This window comes from Drosophila virilis, chromosome 3 (genome assembly GCF_030788295.1).
Source record: "Drosophila virilis strain 15010-1051.87 chromosome 3, Dvir_AGI_RSII-ME, whole genome shotgun sequence".
Classification (NCBI taxonomy): domain Eukaryota; kingdom Metazoa; phylum Arthropoda; class Insecta; order Diptera; family Drosophilidae; genus Drosophila; species Drosophila virilis.
In genome coordinates this window covers 20,884,951-20,911,286 of record NC_091545.1, presented here as the reverse complement: position 1 = coordinate 20,911,286, position 26,336 = coordinate 20,884,951, and the positions used below count along the sequence as shown (strand labels likewise).

Sequence of the window (26,336 nt, the reverse complement as noted above, 5' to 3'; positions counted from 1 at the left end):
CATATTATTTAAATATTTATTTGCGTTTATTTAATATCAATAGTATTTTTCATGCATTTCATTTCTCAGTTTTATTGTTTTCTTTTTGTGTTTTTTTTTTTCAATTTGCCTACAAAGCAGATGAAAAATACCAGCAAAAAATAGTCTAGAATAATAATTTATACAATACAAGTTGGTGCTTTGATTTTATTTATTTATTTATTTATATGTATATTAAAGATAAAAATTTGCTAATTGTGACTAATAACTCGATAACTAAAGCAATCAAATACAATAGTCTAAAGTTCAATTTCGCTAAATTTATACATACATATATATATATATTCATATAAATTTCTACACACATTAACATGAGAATTTCTAAGCTATGAAATACTTGAAATATTTATATGCCTATTAAGAAACTTTAGGTATTGTATTTATGTATATGTGTGTGTTTGTGTATGTGTGTGTCTGTTTCGTATAAATATAATTAGTATATTATGCTATACATATAAAACTAAAAACGTAGCTTATAAATTAACAATTCCGCTACTATATTATGCAAATGATACAGATAAGCCCTCTCTTGCATAATTTTGCAACAATTTAGGCTGGTCTCGTTTCGTTTCGATTCGATTTCGATTCAAATTGATTCGATTCGTCTCGATTCGATTTCATTCCTTGTTGTCATCGTTCTAAAATACTCGCACATATCATTTTGCTCAACCGAAATATTTGCTTTTAATGCGTTGCATCTAATTAAGAACTCGACTCGCGCCGTTTGTTATACTTTTTCAGATCTCAAATGCTAATTTTGGGTATGCGGCGGCTCTTTTTTTTATTATTGCCATTTCGTTAGTTGTTTTAAACGATGTGATAATATTCTTAAAAAAAAAACAATAATAATAATAAAATAAAAACAAACGGCACGAATCTTAAACTTAACATTGAACGCAGAATTATTTTTTGTTGTATTTGGCATAGCGGGAAGATGGGAATGTGGAGAGGGGATAGGGTCAGGGGTTTCCTAAAGCATACTTCTAATAACACTATGCAACAAAACTTATGCAATTAATTCTTTTGGTCATTTTAAACATTCTTTATCAATAAATGTATATTATATTATTTGTATTATTCTGATATTTTTCGTAATATTATTTGTTAATTTTTTTGAAACCGATTCCAATTTCAATTTATATTTTTCTTATCACAATTTTAACGTGCTTAAATGCAAAGTAAAACTTTTTTCAATGTATAAAAATATTTTTCAAATAAACTTTTGGTTTTGGGGAAACTGTATGATAAAAAAGTAAAACTTAAATGTGCTTAAGTTGTTTCAGATATTTGAAGCTCCTTCCAAAGTTCAATAAGTATTTTTGTATTGTATTGTTTAAAGAATGTTTCAAAAGAAATATAAATTGATATTGTATATTAAGTATGATAAACATTTGTTTGTCTTTACCAAATTTTGTTGCATAGTGTTAGGCCCAACGACCGATTGCCGCCATGTCGTCTATCGAGTGTGTTTAACAATCAGCGTGGCTAAGCTCAAACCTTGGTGGTTAAATCGAGTGCCGTTGACGTGGCCACCTTAACGGCCATGTTGGGTGGTTCCGGCGAGCTGAGACGCAAACGTTTCGAGTTAGTTGATTCCTGCATCAGCTCATTTAATTTGCGTTTGATGCTATCGTTAGCTTCATTATCACTAGTGTTGCCTTTGTTGTTGTTGTTGTTGGTATTACTATTGTTGTTGTTTATGTTATTGTTTAGCTTGTGGGTTTGCTCTATGCTGGTCTTAACCGTTTCCGTGGTGCTGTTATCCTCGAGCTCAGCTAGGGCTGATTCCTCATCATCCTCGTCGTCTGCTGTTATATTAAGGACTTCATCAGCTGTTGCTTGATCAGTTGCTGCCTCGTTATCACTGTAGATTTCGGCATCGGCTGCCTCCTGGCAGCTGCTCTTAATACTGCTGCTACTCCGGCAGCTGGAGCTGGAGCTGCCAGTGGTTTTCATGCTCAGGTCAATGGGATTATCCTGCGCTGCTGTATGGACATCCACTAATTGCGCCGGCTGCTGCTGGGCTGGCGATCGTGGCGGCGTCATGGATACCACCAAATCTTCCTCTTCCTGATCTTCCTCTCCTGGCTCTAGTTCCTCCTTAACGCCCTTATCACTGCCAGTGGCCGTTTCGCGTTCTTCATCATCCGCCTCGCCGTTGCTCTGCCTGCTCTTCAAACGCTCCCTCCCGCTTTCCGAGTTGGGCGTGACCAGCGCCGATATGGAGTAATCCTGCTTGCTGTGCGGTGGCAACTTTGTCGCCAGCGGCGGTGGACTGTGCTGCTGTGATTTGAGCACCGCATCCAAGTAGAAACGTTTTGTCAGCTCATCAGCGGAGCTTGTCGCCGTTCTGCTGCCATTGGGCAGTAAATTATTGTTGTTGCTGTTGCTGTGGTTGGGACTTAGAGCCGCCTCCTCTTTGTGGCCAGTAAATGGCGCCGTCGCATGCAGCTGCGGCACAAAGCGCTGCCCACTCGCGTTGCTTGAGTTGAACAAATGTTGCACTGCAGCAGCGGCGACTGCCGCCTGCTGCTGCTGCTCGGGGGTGGGTTTAAGCAGACCCTGGTGATGGGAATACAGCGCAGGATGATAGCCGGGAAAGAGCAAATGCGAGGGTGGCAAAAATGCAGGCGGTGGCATCACGGGCATCGAAGTGAGCCCCGGAAATGGTAAGGGCAAAAACGGAGCCAAATCCTTGCGCAGTTGTGGCGGTCGCCCCGGCGCTGTGCCGCTTCCAGCTTGGCTGCCATCAGTCGCAGCATTTGGCTTGCCACCAAGTTGCAACAGCGAGTTGCCACGAACACTGCTCACCTCCACGGAACTGTCCGAGTTGTGCGAATCCGGTGAGCTGACCGAAGGTGAAGCGACGAGCGATGGATGCTTAATGCCGCCATAATCTCCACTGCCATCTAGTCCCAGCATCATTAACTCCTCCTTGCTGCGCGGTGGTCCCGTCGCATACAGACCCGGATAGCCGCCCGTCGCATGTCCCAGCATGCCCAGTGCGGCAGCAGCGGCCGAAGGCGCTGACACGCCCGCCATGGTCTTGACACAGCCATTGGATGCGCCTCCAACGGTGGCATTGCCTCCGGCGCCAGCCTGCTGACTGTTGTGGTGTGCTGCCATCGCCGCGACCGCCTGCTGCTGCTGCTCCTGCAGCAGACAGTGTATCTTGAACCAGTTGGAGCGTCGGCCATAGCGTGAGCCACTCTTCGACATGCCGACCATGAGGCACTTCTTCAGACGGCAGGCCTTGCAAGCCGTGCGATTCTTTTTGTTGATGATGCATTCGCCGTTATTTTTGCAGTCCGATATGGAGGACAAATTGTTGTACGAGCGGCCAAAGAAGGACTGCAAGTAGAGCAGGATAGAATGTAAGATTAGTCTGATATACAGCTCAAAGGACTTATGAATATGGAGAATGTTATTATTTTCTAAGAAACCTCTTTCTTTAGTAAACATAATAATCTGGACTTCAAGACAACTCATCTGATACAAATGTCCGTCAATAGTCAAAGTTCTTCTTATAAAATCTCGTACTTTAACCTATTACCATCTTATGATAGATTTCTAAGCGATAGTTCATGTTAAGCACGCGATCCTTACCCGTTCGACTCATTCGCATCTCTCAATAACAACTTCAGCTAAAAATCTGTTTACCATAAGATACTCTTCCTCTTCCTTTTTTCTTACTGATCTATTTGTTTTATCATTGATATAATGTATCTTTACATTAAACTCAGCTCGTGTTTACATTCATTTCTCGACTTTTATTGTGCACCTTGCATGCTTTCCTTTCACACATACTCACATAGAAGGCGCCACTACTTGGTTCTGTGTGGCTTCGATACCTATACTCGATACTTTTGTTTGTTGACCCTTGAAGTTCAAGTATTTCGATACCCTGTACTCACAGAATGAAGGGGGTATCATTAAATTGTGCAGGAGCTTAGACCATGTCTTGTTATTATCGGAACACTATCGTATAGCTCTCTATGTATATATTTAGTCAGTATTCGAACACTCTCGGCTCTTTTAAAAGTTTTGTGCTGGTTAATTCTCTTCCTCGCTCTCTCCCTATGCATATGTCTCTCTCGACTGCAGAGACTTTTCAGCCGTGATGTCATTCAACCATAATATCTCATTAAATTTTCTGATGATTCATCAACGGCTGCTTCTGTTGTTGGTGGTGTTGATACTGTAAAATCTTAAAAGCTCTGCCAAAAAAAAAAAGAAGCGAATCGACATACAACGTGCACATCCACGTTCACATCCACGTCCACAGCTAAAGCCACAACCACCTACACCCACGAGTGGAACATTAACCGTTGGCTGGGCCACAATCAATTGCAACAAAGCAAACAAACAATTTAATTCAATGCGGCACGAAAAAGGCTACAACATGTTGCTGTTGCTGCCATCAGCTGTGGCAAAGTCAGCGAGTCGCAGCAGCAGCATGTTGCAAAGGTTATAGGCTGTGCAACACTTATGCCAAGTTGCAATGTTGAACGTAAATCACAGCGCAGCTTGGCAATCAAGTTGGCGTACGGACGAATAGTCAGACAGTCCGTCGACCAGCCAAACAGACGGACAGTAAGACAGACAGTGGGACAGTCATGTCTGTTAGTATTCAGTCAGTTGTTGTCGTAGGTGGAGTTCGAGTTCGAGTTGCTGTGTGGAGACGCGCAAATCGAACCGCGCTTAGAAACAGAAACAATGCGAAAATCCACTTTTAAGGTTAATTGGGCATCAAGATTACTGGGTCGGAAATGGAAATGGGGGGATTTTCGTATATGTATGTTTATTTATCTTCTTTTTTTTTTCTTCTTCTCGATTTCTTCTTCTTCTTATTCGGCTATACGTTTACGCTTTCAGTTTCGTTTGAAAGAGCAGCAGCAGCAGAACCGGACGAACTTCATTGCGCCGGCTATTTACAGACAATTTTGTGCGCCAAGGCGGATTCACTTTTGTTTGTTTTGTCGAAATCTACCAGAGTCTGTCTACCCTTTGCTCTTGGCTCTTCACTAAGTATTCTCATGCCTTTTAGCCTTCTGCTGCATCATCATCATCATCATCATCAGTATCATCGCCATTATTGAAGCGACGCGCTTTGGTTCGTTTTGGGAGTCTTTTGTTTTGGTGGGCGTCAAATTAGCCGGCCCACGCCATGGCGCACAAATCAAATAATGTTGACCCACAAATTGTACGTTAGTTGACCTTTCTCTTCTAGCCACAAAAAAAAAAAAAAAATTAAAATCAAGTAATCCTACAACGTCCTCTTCATCCAGCTGCCTGTGCTCCTAAAGGCATTTAAAGTACTCGTGTTTAAATCAATTATGCATTTTGTGGAGCGCTCTTTTTGTTTAACTCTGACCTTAGCCTGAGGCGTTCTTTGTTGTCGTTTATCTTATTGTTGCTTTTGTTGTTGTTTTTCTTGGTGCTCGGTTGATATTGCTCGTAATGAACTCAACATTCCAGTTTTGGTATGGCACCATTTACTCTACGGCTTTGTCACGATGCGGCTAGCGATTTATTATGGAATGCCAATAGCGATCGATAACTATTATTCATATTGGCAGGGAGGCGCCGAGGCGTCGATTATTATTATTATTTCTATGGAAAATTACTCTTTGCTATCGATAGCACTTGTACTTTTGATTGATATCTTGTGCTCAGAAGAATCGATAAATTGCATTGTTTTATCGATAACAAGTATCGATAGAACAATTACATATAGTGAAATATCAGTAGTTTAACTATAGCAAATCAATATCATGCATCGATCGAATATAACTAATGTATCGATAATATTTCAAAATAGTTATTAATTATTAAATAAGAAACTTGTACTCACCTTACAACCTTCGCATGTGAATGCACCAAAATGAAACCCAGCCGCCGGCTCACCACAGACCTTGCACGTCTGATTCATCTGAAAAGCATGAAATGAAAAGGAGCATAAAATGATATAAGACATTAGCTGGCATGTTCTAAATCTTCTCTAACTGTCTCTGTCTTCGCTCTTGCGTGCAAAGAAAAAAAAAAAAAAAACAAAAACAAATGCAATAAATTCATAAAATTTCAATTAAATGCAACAGCAAATCATGACACGAGCATCTTGCGCTCTCCATAACCCAACAGAACTAAGAGCAAGTGCGCCGCCAGCGAAATTCACACGCATTAAAAATTAAAATGCAAACATAGTTTGTCATATCGCAAAATTGGTATCAACAACAACAACAACAACAACAAAACAAAAAAGAAAGAAAAGCAAAGGAAAAACCAGCCGCACAACAAATGGAAATGGAAGTGGACGATGTTGCCGTCGTTTACTGGGTAGCTGGTTTGCCGGTGCTTGCTGGCTGGCTGGAGAGCATAATAAAATATGAAGATGAAATCAAATGAAAAATTGCCCCAGAGCACTGCGAACATTGTAGCAGGCGAGCAAACAAGCAGCGTGTAGAGCATTTGCATTTATATGGCCTGTGCTGTGCTGCGCTTGCCTGTTTCTGTTACCAATCTCGCCTCTTGTTTCCTTTGAACTGTCTCGCGGAATAGACCTTAGCAACTTGTTGCCAAGGTACACACTCGTATATTTGTTTATTTATTGCGAGCGAAATGTTTATCAACAAATTGCCATCATTGTTGCTGTTAGGGGTCGCCTTGTTGTGCTTTATTTGGGTTTGGGGCGTTTGGCATTTCCATTTGGGGCTTGGATCTTGGCGGCAACGTTGTGGTCACAGTTTTACGTTTATTTCGTTTTTTTGTTTTTAGCACTTGTAGCTTTAACTGGAGCAAAACTTGGTTGACACGCACACACGCAAAGTTGTAGAAGGAGCCGTGGGAGACTTTGGAAGGAAGTCGATTGGGAGCTCGAATAGTTCATAAAAATGTGCTATGTATGTAAAAGTTTTTGTCCCTGAATGACTAACTGCTCCACTGACTAACTGACTAAACGACAGAAATCGAAGAAATGCACGCTAATAAACCTATTTGTTTTTTTTTGATTGGCACAATCTTTTAAAGCCTTTCGTTTTTTAAATCATGTTGCAATCTCAACTTAAAATTTGTATGTTCATATAATTTTCAGTTAAATACTAAAATCTATTCACTTCGATCCGATTGCTACATTCACCGTTACAAAATTTACATGGGAAATCGAAACGTTCACAATAATTTGCCATAAATAATACAATTATTAACACAATAACAAGCGCTGCTTAAGGATCGTTTGATCTTCTATCTTTAGTAGCTCTCATTAAAGCGAAATTGTTTCAGGTGGCTACAGCAGGTGGCTACAGCTGCACATGCTCAGCACTCGGGTTAGCTGCCGAGTGCAGTTCACTTTTTGGTTGGGATTTATGTTTTATAGCACCAATTGCCCCACTGTCAATTCGCGGCAATAATTTTTCCCATCTGTCCAAACAATTGGCACATTACAAAGTAGAGAAAGCATTCAACACATTCACTTTTGGCCAGGACCCGGTCTTCGGCCCGCCAACCTACGAACTGTGCCCACTTTGTGGGCTGTCCGTTTCGGGGCGGGGTTGGTAATAAGGGGGGGCGGGAGTAAGGCTTAAAAGAATGCACCATACCAATTGGCTTAGTTCGCTCAGTTCCTTGGCTTGTTCGGCCTGTAAAACATGCTAATCTGATTTCGTGTTATGTGTTGAGTTCGGCTCCCCAGCCCCAGCCTCAGCTTCAACCCGTCCCGTCCCATCGCATCGCATATTTGTTCCGACTGGGTAGGAAATAAATTTTGTACGTTTAGGTTTCATAAAGCGTCGTCGGGTCCGCTGTAGCTGTTGTTGTTGCTTGGATTAATCGACAAATAAAAATCACATAAAATAAATTAAAAATTATGAGTTTCAAGTTTCAACAACCAGCGGATTGGCAGCAGATTTAGTTTGATTTTAAATCACAAAGTAAAAAGAAGAATAAAACAAGAAAATGGGGGAACAAAATAACAGAGAGAATAATAACAAAGTTGCAGAGGCTGCGAGCTGCCTGTTCGTCTGTCCGGCGTGAAATTTATGCAGACAATGTGCAATATTAAAAAGCAATAAACATTTATTTTACAACAGACAAGTGACACTAGCTACTAAAAGCTAGAAGGAGTAAGACAGAGACAGAGAGAACGGGCAGTAATAGTGAGAAAAAGAGCCACAGAACGTTTCTCTTGGCTGCGGTTCGTTAGCTTTGCGTTGGGGATAAGCCAGCGTTTGTCTGATTTACACACAATATGCGGCTATATATGCATATATCACATATGATGATACGAGTAGACGATACTGGCTACCAGATTCGATCAGCTGCATGTGGCCTGAACTTGTTTAGAGCTGTGTTTCAATTTATTTGAAGTGTCAGCTAATGATTTGCGAGTTCAGTTTACCCTAATATAAGCCAGCACAGCTTTACTTTAACGTGGGTTGATTCTATTGTACTATGGTTTTAAAGCATAAGATGCAATAATAATGATAAATGAGTTGATTAGGGCTAAAAAAGGGAAAGCGACAGACAGAGAGCCTATGTGATAAAGGTGAACCAGAGGTGCTTTGATATTTTATTAAGTTTGCATCGTTTCATCAAGGACACGTCTCTGAGTAGTTTTATCAAAAAGACAAATGGCTATTAAAAAGAGAATAGACAAATTCCACCGAATGGCCGTGGAGAAATTTAGCGCTAATCAAGAATACAAAAACCCAATAGAAGCTGTTATTTTTCAGTCACAGCGTAAAATTTGTATCCAAATTTTGTTTTAAATATTATACTTAATTTTAAGTTTTGCCACCTTCCCAAATTCTATATTCATGAATAATCAAATACTTCTAAAAAGCTCATTTAATGCCACTGTTTAAGCATATCATGTTTCATGTTCATATTTATCGAATGACTTCATTATAAACAGACCGTTGTTTGGTCATCTTTTCAAGCGACCCACTAATTTGGGTACAGGTTTTCAAGAAATTTATTAACTTCGCTTGTTGCATAATTCTACAAAACAAAACTGAGCCAAGCTACCAACATCTTAAAGCCACAATTAGTGGCTATTAAGTGAAAGTGTTATAAATTAAATACGCCAAGCAAACAAATACTTTTAACAATGTATTTGGAATTTGTATGCATAATAAAGTATTTTTATATTTCGCTTGGTTTGTTTTTTTGCTGGAGATTAAGCAAAAATTAAAAAAAAAGGAAAAATACAACAACAACAGCACTGCAATTTGTCAAGCACCCTGCTTCGCCGCCCGCGGCATATTGATGAGTTCAGCTGCAACCAATTTATTTTAATTAGTTGGTATATTTTGCGCGTAACTAGTTTGTCTAAGAAAAAGTACCGAATACTCCGAAAAATACCTCAAAAATAAAAACTCGTATGCATTAAATTGTTTTTGGGCGGGAATGCACAGCCGAAAGATGCCCTGCACATAGGAGTAATGCCTGATTTGCAAGAATAAGTATCTCGTTAGGACTAAGATCGTGCATCCTTCAAGCGATAGGTCGATAAGCATTATCACTGATTATGCGTAAATCGATATATCGATAAATATGCACAATTGGATCGAAAGTGCACAACATTTTGGTACTGTCATTTAAAGGATAAACAGGGTATACAAGGTTCAGCTAATTCAATTAGTTTGGCAAAAATTTCCCGCGTCGTCATCAAAACTGACAGCACATAAATATATTTTTGGATCTTGTTGATTTTGTATGTGATTAATTATCGCTGCTGCTGCCGTTGTTCGTTATTGTTAATGTTGTTATTGTTGTTGTTGGTCGTTTGTTGTTAACCTTAAGTCAAACAAAAATAGCAAGTAGAATTTTTAATATTTCACTGGCTGTGATGATGCAATATTGAGATATATCAAAAATTCAAGCTCATTATAATATGAAATTATTAAAAGTAATTCAGTAAAAAAAAAAAAATTATTAAATTAAAAGCACGTTTACTCCAGTTTCAGCGCATCGTCTCGCAGTTGAGCTAAGTGCCATTAACGTGGTCGCCGCTTCGTTTTTAGCCAAATAAGCGCAGCACAAAAAAAAAAAAACAAAACAGCAAACTAAAAAAATTATGATAATTGCCCAACTTGACCTTGGCAACATGTACAACTGCCACAAATTCTGCTCGTAATACCAAATGCGCTGCATGGCAAACAAATTTTTTGCACATCCACAAGACTACACACTTGGGCTGTGCGGCAGGGGGCAGCGGGCAGCAGGCGGGGGCGAGGCCCCATAAAAGTCAGCCATGTGCTCGTCTCGCATTGTTTGCATGCAATTATAAAAAGCGCAAGAGCAAAAAATGAAGCAAAAACAAAAAAAACATAATTTAATTAAAATGAAATCATGCACAAAGCAATTGCCTCGCTTTGTTCATTGTGCGCAAAATGCTCAAAACAAATTGTTCTAGTTTTTGTCTATTTTTTTTTTTTTTTATTATTATTTTATTTTTAGTTTTTTGCTTTTTATTTTTATTTTTTTTGCATTTAATTTTTATTCATGACTCGTCGACACTGAAGACGGCCGCGCACAGTGTGTTGGAGTTGCCTTGTGGCAGCACTGCGAAAACAAAAACTTAGCTTAAAATATAATCCACGATTTTGCGTAGTGCAATTATAGTATGGAGTCGAGTGTGATTTGTGCGTTCTTTAATAAGCCAGGGAGAGACTAATAAAAGTTCATTTAAAACTGTTAAGGGATGATAAGAGAACGAAGGAAATTAAGAAAAACAAAAGCTAAGCAGAACGAACGGAATGTAAGGAGAGAGAAAGATTAGTTTACAGATCCAATTGGAAGATACCTAATGTTATGGATCCTATAAAATATGAATATAATGATTTTAACTGGTGTTCCAAATTTTTTCCAGTGTATTCATTGAATTCAACTTTCCCAAATCACATATTTGCGCTATTTGTTCAACATGTTCAAAGACTATAGAAAACTAGTTGGAACAGCTTTGAAGCCAGCTGCTAGCAGCTGTAGCATCTTCAACGGCCACAAAGTCATGATGAGTCATGTTTGTAATGCGAACCCGTTTATATATCAGAAGCCATGGTCTATGTAAACTTGATGGTTACCCTCCTAAAAATTGTCAAAATTGTTATATAGCGTGTTTGGCATTTGGCCGCTTTGGACGTTTGCCGTTTGCTTTCTTTTTGCCGCGCTACAAATACTTGAGGCCTTTAGTCAGCTGCACACGCATCGCATTGGGCATTGCGCATTGTGCCCGGATCTGTGGCCTCTCCCAGAACGAGCTTAGTCACGGGCCTGGCCAACGAGTCGAGCAATTTGTCAAATGCGCATCGCGTCTGTCTGACGGTCTGCAGCTAAGGCAAAATATACACAAAAATAATAAAAGAAGAATTTTTACACATTTCCATGGCCCTTAACGAAACGACAACTTAGCCCTCGGGGAGTGATCAATCATAGGCAAGGATTTGCCTGCCCATAGATTCTCAGTTCTATTGCAGTGTGTAAATTATTATTTGTTACACTTTGAGTGCGCAGTTTGGCAAATTCTTAAGCTGCAAAAAAAATTCTGAAATATTATTTTTTTTTGACAAATGGTTCGATTTCATTTGTAATCGACGAGTGCATGCGAGCAGAGATTTTTTGTGTGTGTGTGTGTGTGTGTGTGTGTGTGTATTTTATCCTTCTTCCTGGTTGAACTGGCGCATTCATCATTCTGTAGAAGCTGCTGTCAAGTTTGTCGCTTAAGTCTTTCGTTTGATTTGTACTTAGCTAATTGCTGCCGCTCGCAGTCAAGTTGCTGTCTAAACTACATAAACTAAAACACTATAATTATGAACTGTGATGATGAAAAGCAAAGTTTTTAATATTTATCGCAGTTGCTGTTGTTGTTGCTGCTGCCGCTGCTGCTGCTGTGACTTGAAGCATCATCGTTGCTGTCTCAGTCGCTCGCTGCAAGCTCTTCAAGCTGTCAAGCAGGAAATGTTTAGATTTATAATGTGCTCATATGTTGTTGTTGTTGTTGTTATTGTTGTTTTACGACTGCATTCCCCCATGCTCATTCCCGGGCTCATTTGCAACCCACCCCAAGCCCCACCGTTGCCATCTTAAGCCTGCGTCTTTGTCATTATAATTAATTTGTAACTATTTTTATGAGCTCATGTGAAATTTAAATGCACTTGCACTGTTTGTCTACTTGTCCAGAATGAAGCGCCCAAGTACCAAGTACCAAGTGCCAAGTGTCAAGTGCTTGTGCAATTTCCGCTTAAAATTTGTGACCATCCGCCAAACGGTTAAAATTATGCTGAAAAATTGACAGAATACGTTAACGGCTTAAATGCAGCGTCTTATTTTCAATAGAATACGAGTCCACATATGATTTACCAAGACAAATTTGCAAAACAATTTTTACCTCGCGACGCAACAGAGTGTGGGTCTCTCAGCAAGTAAACGAATGAACTTTATAAATAGGGTATTGGGCGTTTCACATATGCTTTGTAAAAATATCGAAAGATGTATTCTTTAAATAAAAAAAAACACATTTGAATGAAAATACATCTTGGGTATATAAGTTTCTCATAATTCGTAAATTTGTGCACTAAAAAATGGTTTTAAGAGCTGTAATTAGGTTCGTTAAATCAGATATATATATATTTTTCAGTATTCAAGTAAGAGTATTCAAGAATTCGTTATATTGAGTTGCTTCTTCCGTTACTTGTTATGCAAATGCGTGCAAAATGTGCGAGCTTTTCTTCAGAGTTTTGTCTGCTTGTGGTGATTGTGTTGGTGGTGGTGCAACCACTCGGTTGCTTGTGCCTGTTTTGGCGTGGAGCCACACGTTCGCCAAGCTCTGTGGCATTTGTTACAATTTTAAATGTTAGCTTAGGCAAACGAGGCAGGCAAGCAAGCAGGCAGCCAGGCAGCCAGGCAAAGCCTGTGCCAATTGTTGCTACAAGTGTTTGGCTTGACATTTGAGCGCGCGTGCGCCTCTTAACGTGTGTGAGCCACTAAATTTTTGCTGGCTGCAAATTGGACCAGCAATTGACAGGCCTGTCGAAGCCACCTGGCGCCCCCAGGTGAAAAGTCTGCGCAACCAAACAAAAAAAAGGGCTTGAAAACTTGGCTTACAAATTAGTAAACGCTTTTGAAATTGCATTTAAGGTTTTGCTGCAGCGGCCGCTGTTTCTGCTGCTGCCGCTGCTGCTTCTGCTTCTGCTGTGACTTTGAATGCCCGGCCATGAATTGGCATAAAATTGTATTGCTGCCTTTAGCTGGCGGCCGGTTGAGCTGTTGGAGCTGCTGCCTGTTGATTCAATGAGCATTTAACTGCACTAGATGCCAATGACTTGACACATGCGAATCAAAAGGGGCTAAAACTCAAAGCTCAGCACGTCAAGCTTTAAGCCAGTCGAACACAGAGAGACGCGATTGCCAGACAAACTGATAGACAGTCAGACAGACAGCTGGCTAAATGCAGCAGCAGGGGGGCGATAACTGTGCTGGGAGCGTTTCTCATGATTTCTGTGCAATCGCATTTTGTATAATTTTATTTTATACTATTTTTATTTTTTTCGTGCTGCCTGGTGCTGCAGTTGACGGTCCGACAAACGACAAACGACAGTCAAGTGATGTGAAGTGTCTGCCGCAAATGCGACACGAGGAAACTAATTGTTGACTACTGAAGTTTATTTTTTCTTTCTTTTAATACCACGTACACATTCACAATGGATAAAAGGGGTGCTAAAATAGTGACATCTCTGACTCTAGGCAGTTTATATAATCTTGCTAGAATTATTTTCTAAAAGCTATCCTCAGCTTGCGCTGTTTATGGCCTGGACATTTAATAACGCTTAGATAATAAACGCAAAAACTATTCAAACAAATGTGTATATAATTAAAAATGCAGCTTGAAGCAATTTAGAGCTGGGTAGAGGGTATCTTATAGTTAGTCACTCTTCAAGTAATTTATTAGCAATTTGTTTTTCTATTGAGGAAGTTGTAGAAAGTTGAATTCAACAAAGTAAAATATTTTCAACTTGCATAGCAATACATTAAGGGACGGACATGATTGGAGTATAAAGCAAATCAATTATGACACATCAAGAACCTAGAAATTGACGCTTTCCCATTTATATAGGACACATTTGCTTTAGATTGTGGCATTAAAAACAAAAGACTTAGGCAACAAACTCGCCCAGTTTCGTACGTTTTGCTTTCGCCGTCTCGGTCCTATATTCCTTTCAACTCCTGCTGATAAATAACTCAAAAAACGAACACAAAAACAAAAGACATAGGCAACAAACTTGCCACCTTTTTCATAAATCAACACGAAAAATTCTCAAATGTAGCAATTGCCAAGTTGTTGGTGAAATGGTTCCCATAGCGCCTTCAAAGGCACATAGTTGCACAAATTGCTCGTTTTCCGAAAAACAAAAAAAAAAAAAAATACGGAAAAACAGCAACAACAACAATAACAAGTACAAGCTTGTGCACTGCTCTTATTTAATTGACTTTTGACTCCCGAAATCAGGCGATGGCTGCAAAAAGTGCAGAAAAGTAGCAGACAACAACAACAATAACCACAACAACATCAGCAACAGGGAGACGATGGCGAAGAAGAGGCCGAAAAAAGCCAAAAAAAAAAAAAAACTCGCACAGATAACAACGAGACAACAAACAAATAAATCGCATGCAAAGCTCAGAGCAGCCACAACAAAAAGCCAAAACAAATAAACAAACAAAGACAACGACAACAACAACAACAACAACATGAACAGGAACAACAGCAACTGCGACAACAACGACGACGACAACGACGCTGGGGTCGCCCAGGCTGGGCAGCAGCAACAATAACGAATGAAAACGAAAAAAAAAAATGTGCACTGTGCAAGTGCAAATAAAAGAGACGCGGACACATTTACTTATCGCGCCTCTTTAAGGCTGCAACAGCAGCAGCAACAACAACAAGCAACACAAAAAAAAAAACGGTGGCAACACTGGCAGCAAACAACCAACAAAACACATGCAAAACGTTCGCAGCGACGTCAACGTCGACTGCGACGCGACACTAGTTGACCAACTTCTGCTCCGCTCGCTGCTTCTAATGATCCAATTCCCACGAGCCGCCGCCGCCGCCGATGACACTGACTGCAACTGCAACCGCTGGAGAGGCTGATGCTAAAGCAAAGCAGATGACGACAACAACAACTGCAACGATGCTCGCCCAATGCAAAAAGTAGAAGGTGGAGGTTGCTGCCGCTGCTGCTATTGCTATTGCTGTTGCTGCTGGCATCGCCTGTTTAAACAACTTTCAAAGTTAATAGTCTGCGCCATGGCGAGACAACGTTGGCCAGATCCCAACACACACACATATACCAAAAACCAGCGAAAAACGCGCGGCCGCAACGAAACCAGGCAATACCGAAAAACCCAGCGGAGTCACAGAGTTGCTGCGACTCTCGCTCTCTGCCTCTGGCTCAGTTCATGAATCATTTCTCGCCCGGCATAGAAAGCTACCTCCTGGCCCTGCCCTGCGTCCATTTCGGTCTCGGTCTCTGTCCGCTTCAGTCCTGTCTTGGTGTAAATTTGCTGCAACTTGCCTGTTATTAAGTATTTTCGCTGACTATCATCCCTGGCCTCTCGCCAATGCGGCCACACAGCGCACAGATTTACGTATACGTAATGCGACTAATTAAAATTGAATTTGAGTTTTATTTTATCATTTTCATTTTATATTTGTTTGGGCGGCGTGGGAACATGCAAAATTATTTTGAATTTGGAGTTGATTGATATAGCAAATAATTAAATGGTAATCAGAAAGAAGTGAACAGCATTTCATGCCATGGGAATTGAGATGGCCCAATTTTGTTAAATTTGGCAATGAACATTACAGCGTGATCAATTCCTTGTGTGTGTGGCTTCTTTTTCAATACTTTACACATATTCCTTGCTCAAAATGTATAAAGTTTAGCCGAAATTCTTGAGTTAAACAATAAAGTCCACCGAAAAGTCTTGCGTTCCATTAAATAAGTTGTACATGCTGCTACCCAGTTTTCGCTTGTTCCACAAAGTTTGTTAATTAAAATGGAATTAAGCTAACGAATATATATATTTTGGGCGTGGGAAGAGGCAACTGCGCTTGCCAAATGATATCCGATGATATCAATGGAACTTTGTTGGTAACTCTTTGAAGACTTTTATATTGAGTTTTGGCAAGCTAGGCTGAAGGTCGAAGCCAATGCTTCACAATGCTCATCCCTGGGCTTCACAACACGTGTGCAGCAATCAAAACAAAAGCAAACACAAAAACAATAATAATAATAAATAAAGAAATAATAATAACAAAAGCAAAAAACTCGCATTTGTTATTAGTAGCGCAATGCGATTTACAAATAACAATGGGCACAATTTGCTCGGCTCATTGCTCAGGTCTAATGTAAGCGGACATCTGCTGATGCTGCTGCTGCTGCTGTTGTTGTTACTGCTATAATATACGCTATATAGTTAAATGAGTAGATATATAAATAGATAGATAGATAGATAGATAGGTAAATACTTGACTGTATGCAATTTATATAAATTTAATTCAATTTGCTGCGCTAAATCGCTTGTGAGTCGTGCAGAGGTCGTCGCATTTGGATTCTCAATTTAAGTATTCTCTATAAACATGGCCAGCTGGCCAATTAATTGAATGCTTTATACTGTTGTTGTTGCTGTTGTCTTGACTCCCAATAGCTGGTAACCACAATTCTAACAATTTGGCAGCTCATTACCAAACACCACAACGCAAAGTTGCCTCCAATAAACGGTGCACAACCTTGACCTTAAGGCTAACATTCGCCGCTGCACCATTATTATTATCATTATTATCATTATTACAGACCAAAATTATAACATTTATGTTACGCTTCTTTGAGGAAAGCTACCTGCCCGATGTTGCCCCCCATATATAAGAGACTAGGCGCCAACAGTTGGCAGTCAACACAAGCCACGTAATAAAGTGGCGGGGCAACCAGTCGGAACACATTGGCGGGCTGGCAAGTGTTGAACTTGAAATCGAAAGCAGAAGCAAAAGCAAAAGCAAAGGCAATGGGCGAAGATAAAAACAACAGCAACAACAACAAAATTACGATACTTAAATATGATTTGAGCGTATAGACGAACCTTGTGTGCTCTAACAGAATGATCTACAAATGATATATAGGTAAACTTAAGAGCTTTCATCTAATACGGCCAAAATGTCTGCGCTCTCTCTCAAAAGATTTTCCTTTTTCATCTAATTCTTAGTTCTAAAACTAAAATGTATAGTACATCCTTAATAAAAAAGATGTTCTTATAACGCAAAAAGCAAAAAAAATGTAAAGGTTGACGATTATAGCGCTCTATATTGGAGTTTCTTTAAAATCAATTAAGTTTCATATGTTCCATAAGGTCGTCGATGCCCAAGCCCTATAACACACCACAAACACCTTGGCAAGGCCACGCGCCTGCTATTAACTAGGCGCATATAAAAAGGTGTTTGCTATCGAAGCATGGCATGGAAGTACTTGGCAGTACTTTTTTCCGCCCTGCTCCGCCCCGTGTCTTATCTATTAGAGCCACGCGCTAATTTGAAAATAATGCGCTCAATCATTTTCACATTTCAACTTTTGCGGCTGCTTTTCATAAACACACACACACACACAAAAGTAAAAAAAAACGAACTTTAAGAGTTCGCTGCGTTTTGCCAAGCCGCCCCTCTGTCGCTCCCACTACCCTGCTGAGGCAGCTGATTGTCTGTATAATTACATAATATTGCATAATTTGCAAAGTACTTTGGCTTTGGGATTTATGCTCTGTTAGCTACAGTCGACAGTACAGTACTCGAGATTCGAACACTAGGTATTGGCGAGAGGTGGGGAGACGGGCAAGACTTGGACTCAGCACAATGCTGCCTCATTATCGTTTTGCTGACCGGGTCGCTCTTGGTCTTCTTCGTTTTTGTTTCGTTTCGTCTCGTCTCGTTTCGTTTCGTTTTCGTTTTCAGTATCAGTGCACAATGTGGTACTTAAATAATAGAAGTTTAATAGCGTTTTGTTTTCGGTACTTTGTCGGTACTTTGCTTTGCCTACAAGTAGTTAGCTTTTTTTGTTGCCCCTCTCTTGTTTTTGTTGGCTTTTTTGCTTTTTTGAACTACTAATGCATTCAGCTGTGTAGGATTTTGTCAAGGTTAGCCGGTTGTTGTTTGTAGCGCTAGTTACGGCGGGCGGATATAATGACTTCTGATGCATGTGCTTTTGGCCAGCATCTTTGAGGCGGAGCAGAGGAAGTGTGCGCTCTTTTCAAAACTAGTGTAATTGTTCTTAAGTTCGTTCAAGTTCGTTGCCTGAGTCATTTGTGCAACATTTGTGTGTTGAAACGACTTTCAGTTCGCTAATTTCGCGCATAAATCATCAAAGAAAATCGCTCGCTCGCTTTTGCCGTATGGAACTGATTACACACACATGCACAGCATGAGGCACAACCCACCAAATCAAAGAGTTGTTTGCCAAAAGGCACAAAAAAAAAATAAACAAAAAAAAAGTAGACTCCAAATGATGTCTGCCACAGGATGAGACGCTGGCTGCATTTTGGGGCGCCTGAAATGTATCTGCAAATAAATGAAGTTGTCTGCGCGCTGCCAGCCATGCAACTCACTTCTCTAGTAGAGTCATCAAGCCCAGGCTCTAGCTTGAGCTTCACTCTAGCTTCAGGATTGATCATTGATCTTTTGGCACTCGCCAGACACATGCGCCGCAGACAGTGCCTGCGCCTTGTGCCTTGTACATTGCTGGCTGCCTTCACGAAATTATAAATAGTGCAAATGCGTGCAGTGCATCATCATCATTAGTTTTTGGCCAGGCCAATAGACTTGTCTAGCCAAAACGAAACGGAACGAAACGAAACGGGGCGAGGCGAGTCGACTTCGGGCTGCCCTATAACTTGTTTGGCCAATTATGCAACACAAATCATCAGCTGCAACATTGTCTGTCCTGTTTGTCCATTTGTTAAATTATTTCAATTTGTTTTCTTTTACTTCATGCGCTTTGTAACTTAATTACAAAGTGCGATGCTGACTGCAGTAAGTCTCGCTTTTTCTCTTTTTTTCATTTTATCTTCTTTTATTCTTAACAAATTTTACCATATCAAGTTCGTGTCCTAAGTCTTTCGTTTTGTTGCAAGCATTTTCTAATTGCAAGTTAATTTCTTGTGGCGAACATAAATTTAACATTCTAATTGAGTTATCAACCGCAACATGTACACCACACGAGCAAAAATTCCAACAAGGAGTCCCACAACAACAACAACAACAACAGCCAAATGAGACGGAACAACTTTTACAGCTCCTCCAGAGCTAACAAAACTGGCTACGCATGTGAAAAATTGCAACCGGCTATGGCTACAACCGCAAACCAACAAAAATTGCAAGCAGCCGCAACAACAACAACAACAACAACTCAAACAACAACAACAACTGTTGCTGCTGCTGCTGTTAGTTGCTGTAATTACATTTTGTATGTTTGTGTGTGTTTGGAGCGCGGCAAATGCTTTTTGGGCTTTTGCTAATTTGCTAGCTGTGCTTCTGTTTTTGCATTTTGGCCATGTTTAGCCATGGCTTTGGCTTATTTATTTTTAGGCATTTATAACTTTTTGTCTGCAGCAAGAATTTTCCAACGTGCAAATATGTTGCCAGAGCCACCGCCGCCGCAGCTCGTAATTAATTTACTTTGTGTGTTCGCAGCGGCCAACAAAATATGAAAAAATCCATTACGCAAATGTTTATGACCAAAATGGTCAGCGGTAGCTGCACCAGCACCAGCAGCAGCATCAGCATTAACTCGCAACAACTGGCAGCAGCCTCGTCCAATGCAAATAGAAAAGATGCCAAAGAGTTGGAGCTGCAAATGGAGTTGCAGATGCGTGCGACGGAGTCGAAGTGCATTTGACTGTAAGCCACCACTGCTGTTGCGCGGCTGTAAGCCACCAAGTCAATTCCAAGTCAAGTGTCCGGCCAGGCCTCACACACGCACACACACACACACACATCTGCACACAGTCATACGCACGCACACACAACTCAACATTGTAATGCGTTTCTCTGTACCTGCCAATATGAATTTTAGTTGATTTTCACCAGTTGTTAAGTTCGTTGTCTAAGTCTTTTGTTTGCCATACCGTAGGGGCGTGGCAGTTCACATCTATAAACATTTACGTTTGATTAGCAACAATATTAGTCTCAACACAACAATACTAGTAACAGCTTTAGCTAACAAAGTTGCACTGCAATTAAATTACTGCTTAAGATACTTAAAACGGATTTGGATTCAAATTAATGAAACAACAACAACAGTTAAATTGCAGATTATGCCAATGTTATGATGGTGTCTATCGTAGGCAGCTTCTTTGTGTATAGGCACAGAGAAACAAAAGTTTAGATTAAAAATAGTTAGTCCACAAATAGCAAGCACTGCACATTGTTTATTAAAGTGTTTTAATGGACTATGTTATATGTTATTGTTATATGCGTATAATACTCATCTTTCTATTAAAGCGACATTCTTGCTGTTTACTTTTTTTTATAAAGCTGGCATAATTTCGTCTTGTAAAGGAAACATTTCTTTTAACTTGTTCACGATAGATAGATAGATAGATAGAGAGGGCTAGTGTTGTCAATAAAGAGATTCAATATTTTCCTTATATACCAGAATGACCTAACCAATATCGACTTAGCATAGCATTAAAACGTTATAGAAAACACCGTTTACAAATTTGCTTTTGTTTTAATTTTTTTTTAATATCGTGACCAAAATCGACAGATATAAAATTAATGATTGGGAAGCTTATCGAATGCCTCTGCTATATAGCTTCTATAAGAAAAAACAGTGTATGTTGTAATGCACTTCTATGCCTTGTATCTATAATCTTTTAACAATTTTGTATACAAAGAAAAAAAAAACAGGCTATAACTTTTTCTGCATCTATTTGTCTCATATATCATAATCGCAGTTCCCCCTTATTGCTCATACATATTTCTGAACTCTGACTAAATCTGTAGCCGAATCGTTAAAGTGTTCTTGTTCTTGTTGGTAGATTCATTTAAATTAAACATTAGTTTATCGTCTCACATTTCAACTAATTAACACTATGGCAGGCCCGCCTCTTTGGCAACCTCATTTCTAGGGGCCGCGCCGCTGTTGCCGCCGACTGTTTTGGAGTAAAACGAAAATCGGCTTAGGATCATAAAAAACGCACTTAAATAAAATTTAATATTCAAATATTGACATTTAGTGCCATGTTAGCAACAACTTACGTGGTTTTGAACCCATTCGAAATTTCTGTATAGAAATCTATTTTAAATACGCAGTTTTTAGCATTCGAGCCGCTTAATAATATTAACTAATTGATCTGCATTAATTTAAGTTGACATGAAGTCAAAAAAAAAATACGAAAAAAAATCAAAGTTCGTAAAAACAGGTGAAGCGGTCGCAGCTGCCATTTATGAAGATCAAACAGCATTGAAGTGTGTGCGTGTGTGTGTGTGTGTGTGTGTGTGTGTGTGTGTGTGTGTGGTGTGTAGTGTGTATTATGATTATTATATTTATACATAGTATGTGTTTTTTTTTTCTTTTCTAAAAATTATGACATCATTTAAATATTTTCGCCTCAAGCTGTTGTGTAAACTGGTTTAGGTTTTTTTTTCTCTATGTTTTTGTTTTATCATGAATTTTTCTCTCCCTCCATAAATGTTGGGTAATTATGCACGGGCTTCCAAAAGCTCATAATTCATAAATTTCTGCGCCCAATTGCGAGATGCGGAAGCGCTTTTGTTTTCGATATTGTTGGTATTTGATTTTGATTTCAAATTTTCATTGCCTTTATCTTATCAATGATACGTAAACAAAACACAGCAGCTTATCATTTTTGTTAATTTCCTTTGTTATCAAATGCACGTGTATTATATATCAAAATAACCTGTGCTTTTGAATTGTTTTAATATGGCTTTTGGCTATGCAGCTCGTAAAACAAACATATTTAGCTGTTTTTATATCAGCTTCTCCACTTTTTAGCTTGTTAAGTATGCAATTTGTATACCCTATAATTTTGGCTCGTATTTACAGTTGCATTTCTGACTGTATAAAACAAGTCTTTCCAAAGATTCAGCTTACGAAGTGCACTAAGCTGAGCATAATTGACTCTGACTGATATTGAAACTACTCCTTCTAATCTTACTCATTTGGAACCTGGTTTCCGCCAGCTAGGAATATCTGAATTAGTTAACGTTTTAAGTTTATACAGAAAACCCATTTAATTTTACGTCAAAACTCATCCTTGTCAATTTGTGATACTTTTCGATTCAAGCAAAGGGGTATTTTATCGTCGGCTCACCCAACATAATCGTTTTGGCTTTTTATACCCTTGTGCTTATTTCGTTTTATTGTAAACTTGGCGCTCTGCATTTATCATGCGTGGGGTTTCGTGTTAAAATTTGCGTCGTTTTACGGCTGAGCTTACAGGCAGCTAAATCGACTTGTTATAAATTCGGCATATATTATAATATTAAGCGGGAACTTTTGAGCTTGACTTACCGCATACGGATTATCCTGATTCATCATTGGAGATGCTTTTACGTTGAGCTCTTGAGCTCAATAGGGTGTGCTGCAAGAGAGGACAACAAATAAATAAATGTGTGTATATATATATATATGCATATAAAAATATATATCTCAATGATAAATTAGATGGTAACATAAGACTTTATAGCTGCTGCCATTTGGCTTTTAAGTGTGCCAAGTAATAATCATAATTTCAATATTTATTACAATATAAAATGCAAATGCTGCTGCACCCATAAACACAATTTATGTCCGTTGTGTTCGCCTTAAATGTTAATTGTAAAGTATGGTAAAGCTGTTGCTCCAAATTTGAGCTGAAAGGCAAGAAGATGCTCTTTTGCTTGTCGCTCTGGGGGGAGTCCAGCAACTGCAGTGAGTCGGTCAGTTGGCGGTCCTGGTCAACTGTCTGACCATGTGTGACCAACAGGTGTTGGCTGTTCTTGTGTTTACTGTTGTTTTTGTTGTTATTGCTTGCGACTGCCACATTTGCATTGAATATGTGCACAAGTTAACACGTTTGTACTAAATACTTTCACACTTTGTCTCCCTCTTCAACCACGAATGCAATAGGAAGCAGCAATTGTTGTCTTCCGGCTTGCCTTCATAAGGATGCTGTTGCAGTAGCAACAACAACAGCAGCAGCAGCAGCAGCAACATTTGCAAATGCGCAACAACGACCTTGATGTGTTAATTTGTCGTGCAGCATCCATCCAAACACCTGGCCAACAAGACTAAACACTCTACTTTTATGATTTAGTTAGGAGCTTGCAGTTAAACAAAAGACTTAGGCAACAAACTTTTTGCTTTGGTACTAAAAATCAACAATTTAAAATATGCTCTACTGACAATTACCCTGTAGTTATTTCATAATTCAAGGTTTTAAATAGAGAACATGAATCAGAGGCGGCAGATGCCATTCAGACGATTTTTTTAATGAAATATTTATTTTACATTTTTATATATCATTTAAGAATTCAGCTTTTCAATTTTTTCTTTAAATCCACTCAATTATTGGCACACTCTAAAAAGTATGCTACGTGTTCTACATTAACTTGTGTACTCTTATCATTTAAACAATTCTTTAGCAATCAAATTAAAAATAAATATATAAATTTTGGCTACAATTGCTTGCTCTTTTGCTAGCTCTGTATAAGACTTCAATCAAACTTGCTTTTCCGAAACTTTGATGCGCTCTTTTCCACACCTATCTTATGTTTAACCAATATACCCGCTTTGCACTGGTTATGCATAGCATGTTAAGTGCACACTTTGCAGAACTTATGCCCACAAATCACTTGTAATGACTGTGGGGCAATTGTCAATATTTGCGACACATGCAAGCGGCATCCAAGTCATCTACGTCTACAAAGGCAAATTCTTTGATTACAATTCTAGGCTAGTCGATAGTTCGAAGTTTTGTGTAACAAATTCAAGCAAATAACGCTTACATGCTATTTACCTTATAAAGTAAACATGTGCAGTTGTTACACTGCAAAAAACGACTAAAACCCAAACTAGTTGCATTAAAAATATGGAATAAAGCTGCTGCAGTTGACTGATAAACGAAGGTATTTAAAGGAATCTCAAGTAAAGTCTGATGATTGCAATTTATTGATTTATTTTTGCATATGGAGCACCTAAATATATGCCACATAACGATGAAGATATCAGAAATAATTTAAGCTTTCTCTCTTTGGCGTTTAATTTGGAAGAATTAAGATTGCAGCATATTTTTATTAATAACTATTTTCAACTGTTATTGCTTGGGTGCTGTTTTGAACAGTGTATGAGCTTTTGGCTTACATTGATTCTGTTACATAGTCGTAAAGTTTATTTGCCTGCCCTTGTCGATTTCAGTTGTCGCTGTTGCTGCTGCTGTTGTTGTTGTTTTTGTTGTTGTTGTTGGTGGCTGTTTTATAGCCACACTAAAAAAGCACTGTCCAACAAAACGGACAACTTTCTCACCATGTATACCAATCCTCAATTGTCAGTCAGTTTGTCCGTTTTGCCTTTTATCTGCTCGCCATCTTCTACTCGTGTTTTGTTTTCTTTTTGAATTTTTACGTTAATGAAATTCACATGTTTGATTTTTATGCCATGGCATCTTTTTTTTTATTTTTATTTTTATATGTATGATGAATGTATCTCAATTCGTTCGCACGAGTATGTTCCATTCGTAACTCAGCCCCAACAGACTTCTAATCAAAATTTATCGCCAGGCTGCGACTCCTCAGCTCTAAGTCGTATTATGGTTATGTTAATAGCTGATAGTAGCTTTTAGTTTTTGTTTATTGTCGAGCTATTCATTTTTCTAGCTTGCCCGCCTGGCAAATTATGAATGAGTCCAAAGTTTCTGGTTCTGTTTAGCATCCCCATAAAAGAAGACTAAGAAATTACAAAACGTAGCATCTCTCATACCTTATAAAGAAATGTGAGCCTTTGAACTGCACCGAAGAGCAGTTGAAATAGTTTTTCTTAATCCAAATTTGAATAAGCTGCGATGCGATGCACTCGGCGCTTTTTGCGTTCCGTGTGTTGATTTTTCACGTATTTCAGTTACAAATTTTCATAGCGCACTGAGCTGCAGTTTGTTGTTGTTGTTGTGTTTCCTATTTGTTTTTTTTTTTTTTTAATATTTTTTTTCCTGTTTTTTTGCGTTACGGCAAAATCGAAAAATCATTTAAGTTGTTTGTTATGTGTGCACATTGTGAACTCTCTGGTCGTTTATTTCTATTTTTTATTTTTTTATTATTACTATTTTTTTCACCTTGCGCCAATAAAACGTCACTTGAGCGTACAGTATTTTAGCAATTGTTGTTTTTGTTGTTGTTGCTGTCGTTGTTGTTTGTCGTTGCTAAATTGCACTTGACTTTTAGAACTTTAGACGAGCGTGAAGCTCAGCCATATATATGTACATATACACATGCTTATAGCAACGCAGGCACATACATATACCGATCTTAACTCTAGAACTGACACAAACACGCGTTCGTTACGCTCCCTGCATTAGTGTGCCTTTGCGTGTGAGTGTGTGTGTGTGTATGTGTATATAGCACACTCGGTATCTGCGTGTGTGTAACCATTCAATTTGCTGCCGTCTAATTTATATAGAACATAGTGAAAGATGAGTTATATTTGACGTGTGTTCAGTTGACTCTCAAGTGCATTTGTTGTTGTTGTTTGGCTTAGGCCACACCTTTATTTGGTGAAAAGCCACTTGGACTTGGCCTGGGCAAATGGCGAACAAGCGCGCGCCTCTGTTTTCTTTTTTTTTTATGCCTATCATGTATGTGTGTGCTAAAGGTGTGAAATGTAAATCACTTGCGGCACTCAATGTTAACTTCTTAACTGTTAATTGGACTGTTATTGGGGTCACTTGCAGATTTGCATACTTGGGCGGGATGGTGGACAAGTCAAGCGCGATATATATCGATGAAAATGCGACAACCGTTTATCGATAAAGAACGCACGTTAAATTGTAATCGTTAAAAAGCCGACGACGCAGCCGTGCGAGCGTGCGACATGCGATTCGAGCGTGCGAGCAAGAAGCGCGAGCTATCACTAAAGACTGATGTTAAACAGTTCTGCAAAATGCTCCGGCTACGAAATACCGAACCGCACCTGGTAGCGGCAACGGCTGCTGCTGCTGTTGCTGCGGCTGCGGCTGCTGACTCGGAGGCCTCTGCAAAATGCTCA

The 26,336-nt window shown here is 39.3% G+C and overlaps 2 protein-coding genes across 5 annotated transcripts in view; one reads left to right on the top strand and one right to left on the bottom strand.

Annotated features, from left to right (window-relative positions):
• The window catches only part of LOC6624448 (uncharacterized), a 169,918-nt gene that overhangs the window by 41,254 nt on the left and 102,328 nt on the right, over nucleotides 1–26,336 (top strand). The gene's annotated exons all lie outside the window — the stretch shown is intronic.
• On the bottom strand, nucleotides 217–26,329 carry knrl (knirps-like). Of its 4 annotated transcripts, none has more exons than XM_015175964.3 (4): nucleotides 25,059–26,329; nucleotides 22,614–22,683; nucleotides 5,894–5,971; nucleotides 217–3,390 (listed from the first exon to the last, which is right to left on the bottom strand). In XM_015175964.3, exons 2-4 carry the CDS (start codon nucleotides 22,638–22,640, stop codon nucleotides 1,531–1,533), a joined length of 1,965 nt encoding a protein of 654 aa, XP_015031450.1. In that variant the 5' UTR covers nucleotides 22,641–22,683; nucleotides 25,059–26,329; the 3' UTR covers nucleotides 217–1,530. The 4 variants fall into 4 exon arrangements, with proteins under 4 accessions (XP_015031450.1, XP_032290408.1, XP_032290409.1 ...); XM_032434517.2 differs by having other exon boundaries at nucleotides 25,408–26,329; XM_032434518.2 differs by having other exon boundaries at nucleotides 26,033–26,329.

Excerpts from the sequence above, each read along its gene's own strand:
- knrl (XM_015175964.3), bottom strand. The coding sequence starts at position 22,640 with ATGATGAATCAGGATAATCCGTATGCG. Across the intron at positions 5,972-22,613 it reads ATCAGGATAATCCGTATGCG|ATGAATCAGACGTGCAAGGT; the intron begins GTAAGTCAAGCT and ends CATGCTTTTCAG. Across the intron at positions 3,391-5,893 it reads TCACATGCGAAGGTTGTAAG|TCCTTCTTTGGCCGCTCGTA; the intron begins GTGAGTACAAGT and ends CTCTACTTGCAG.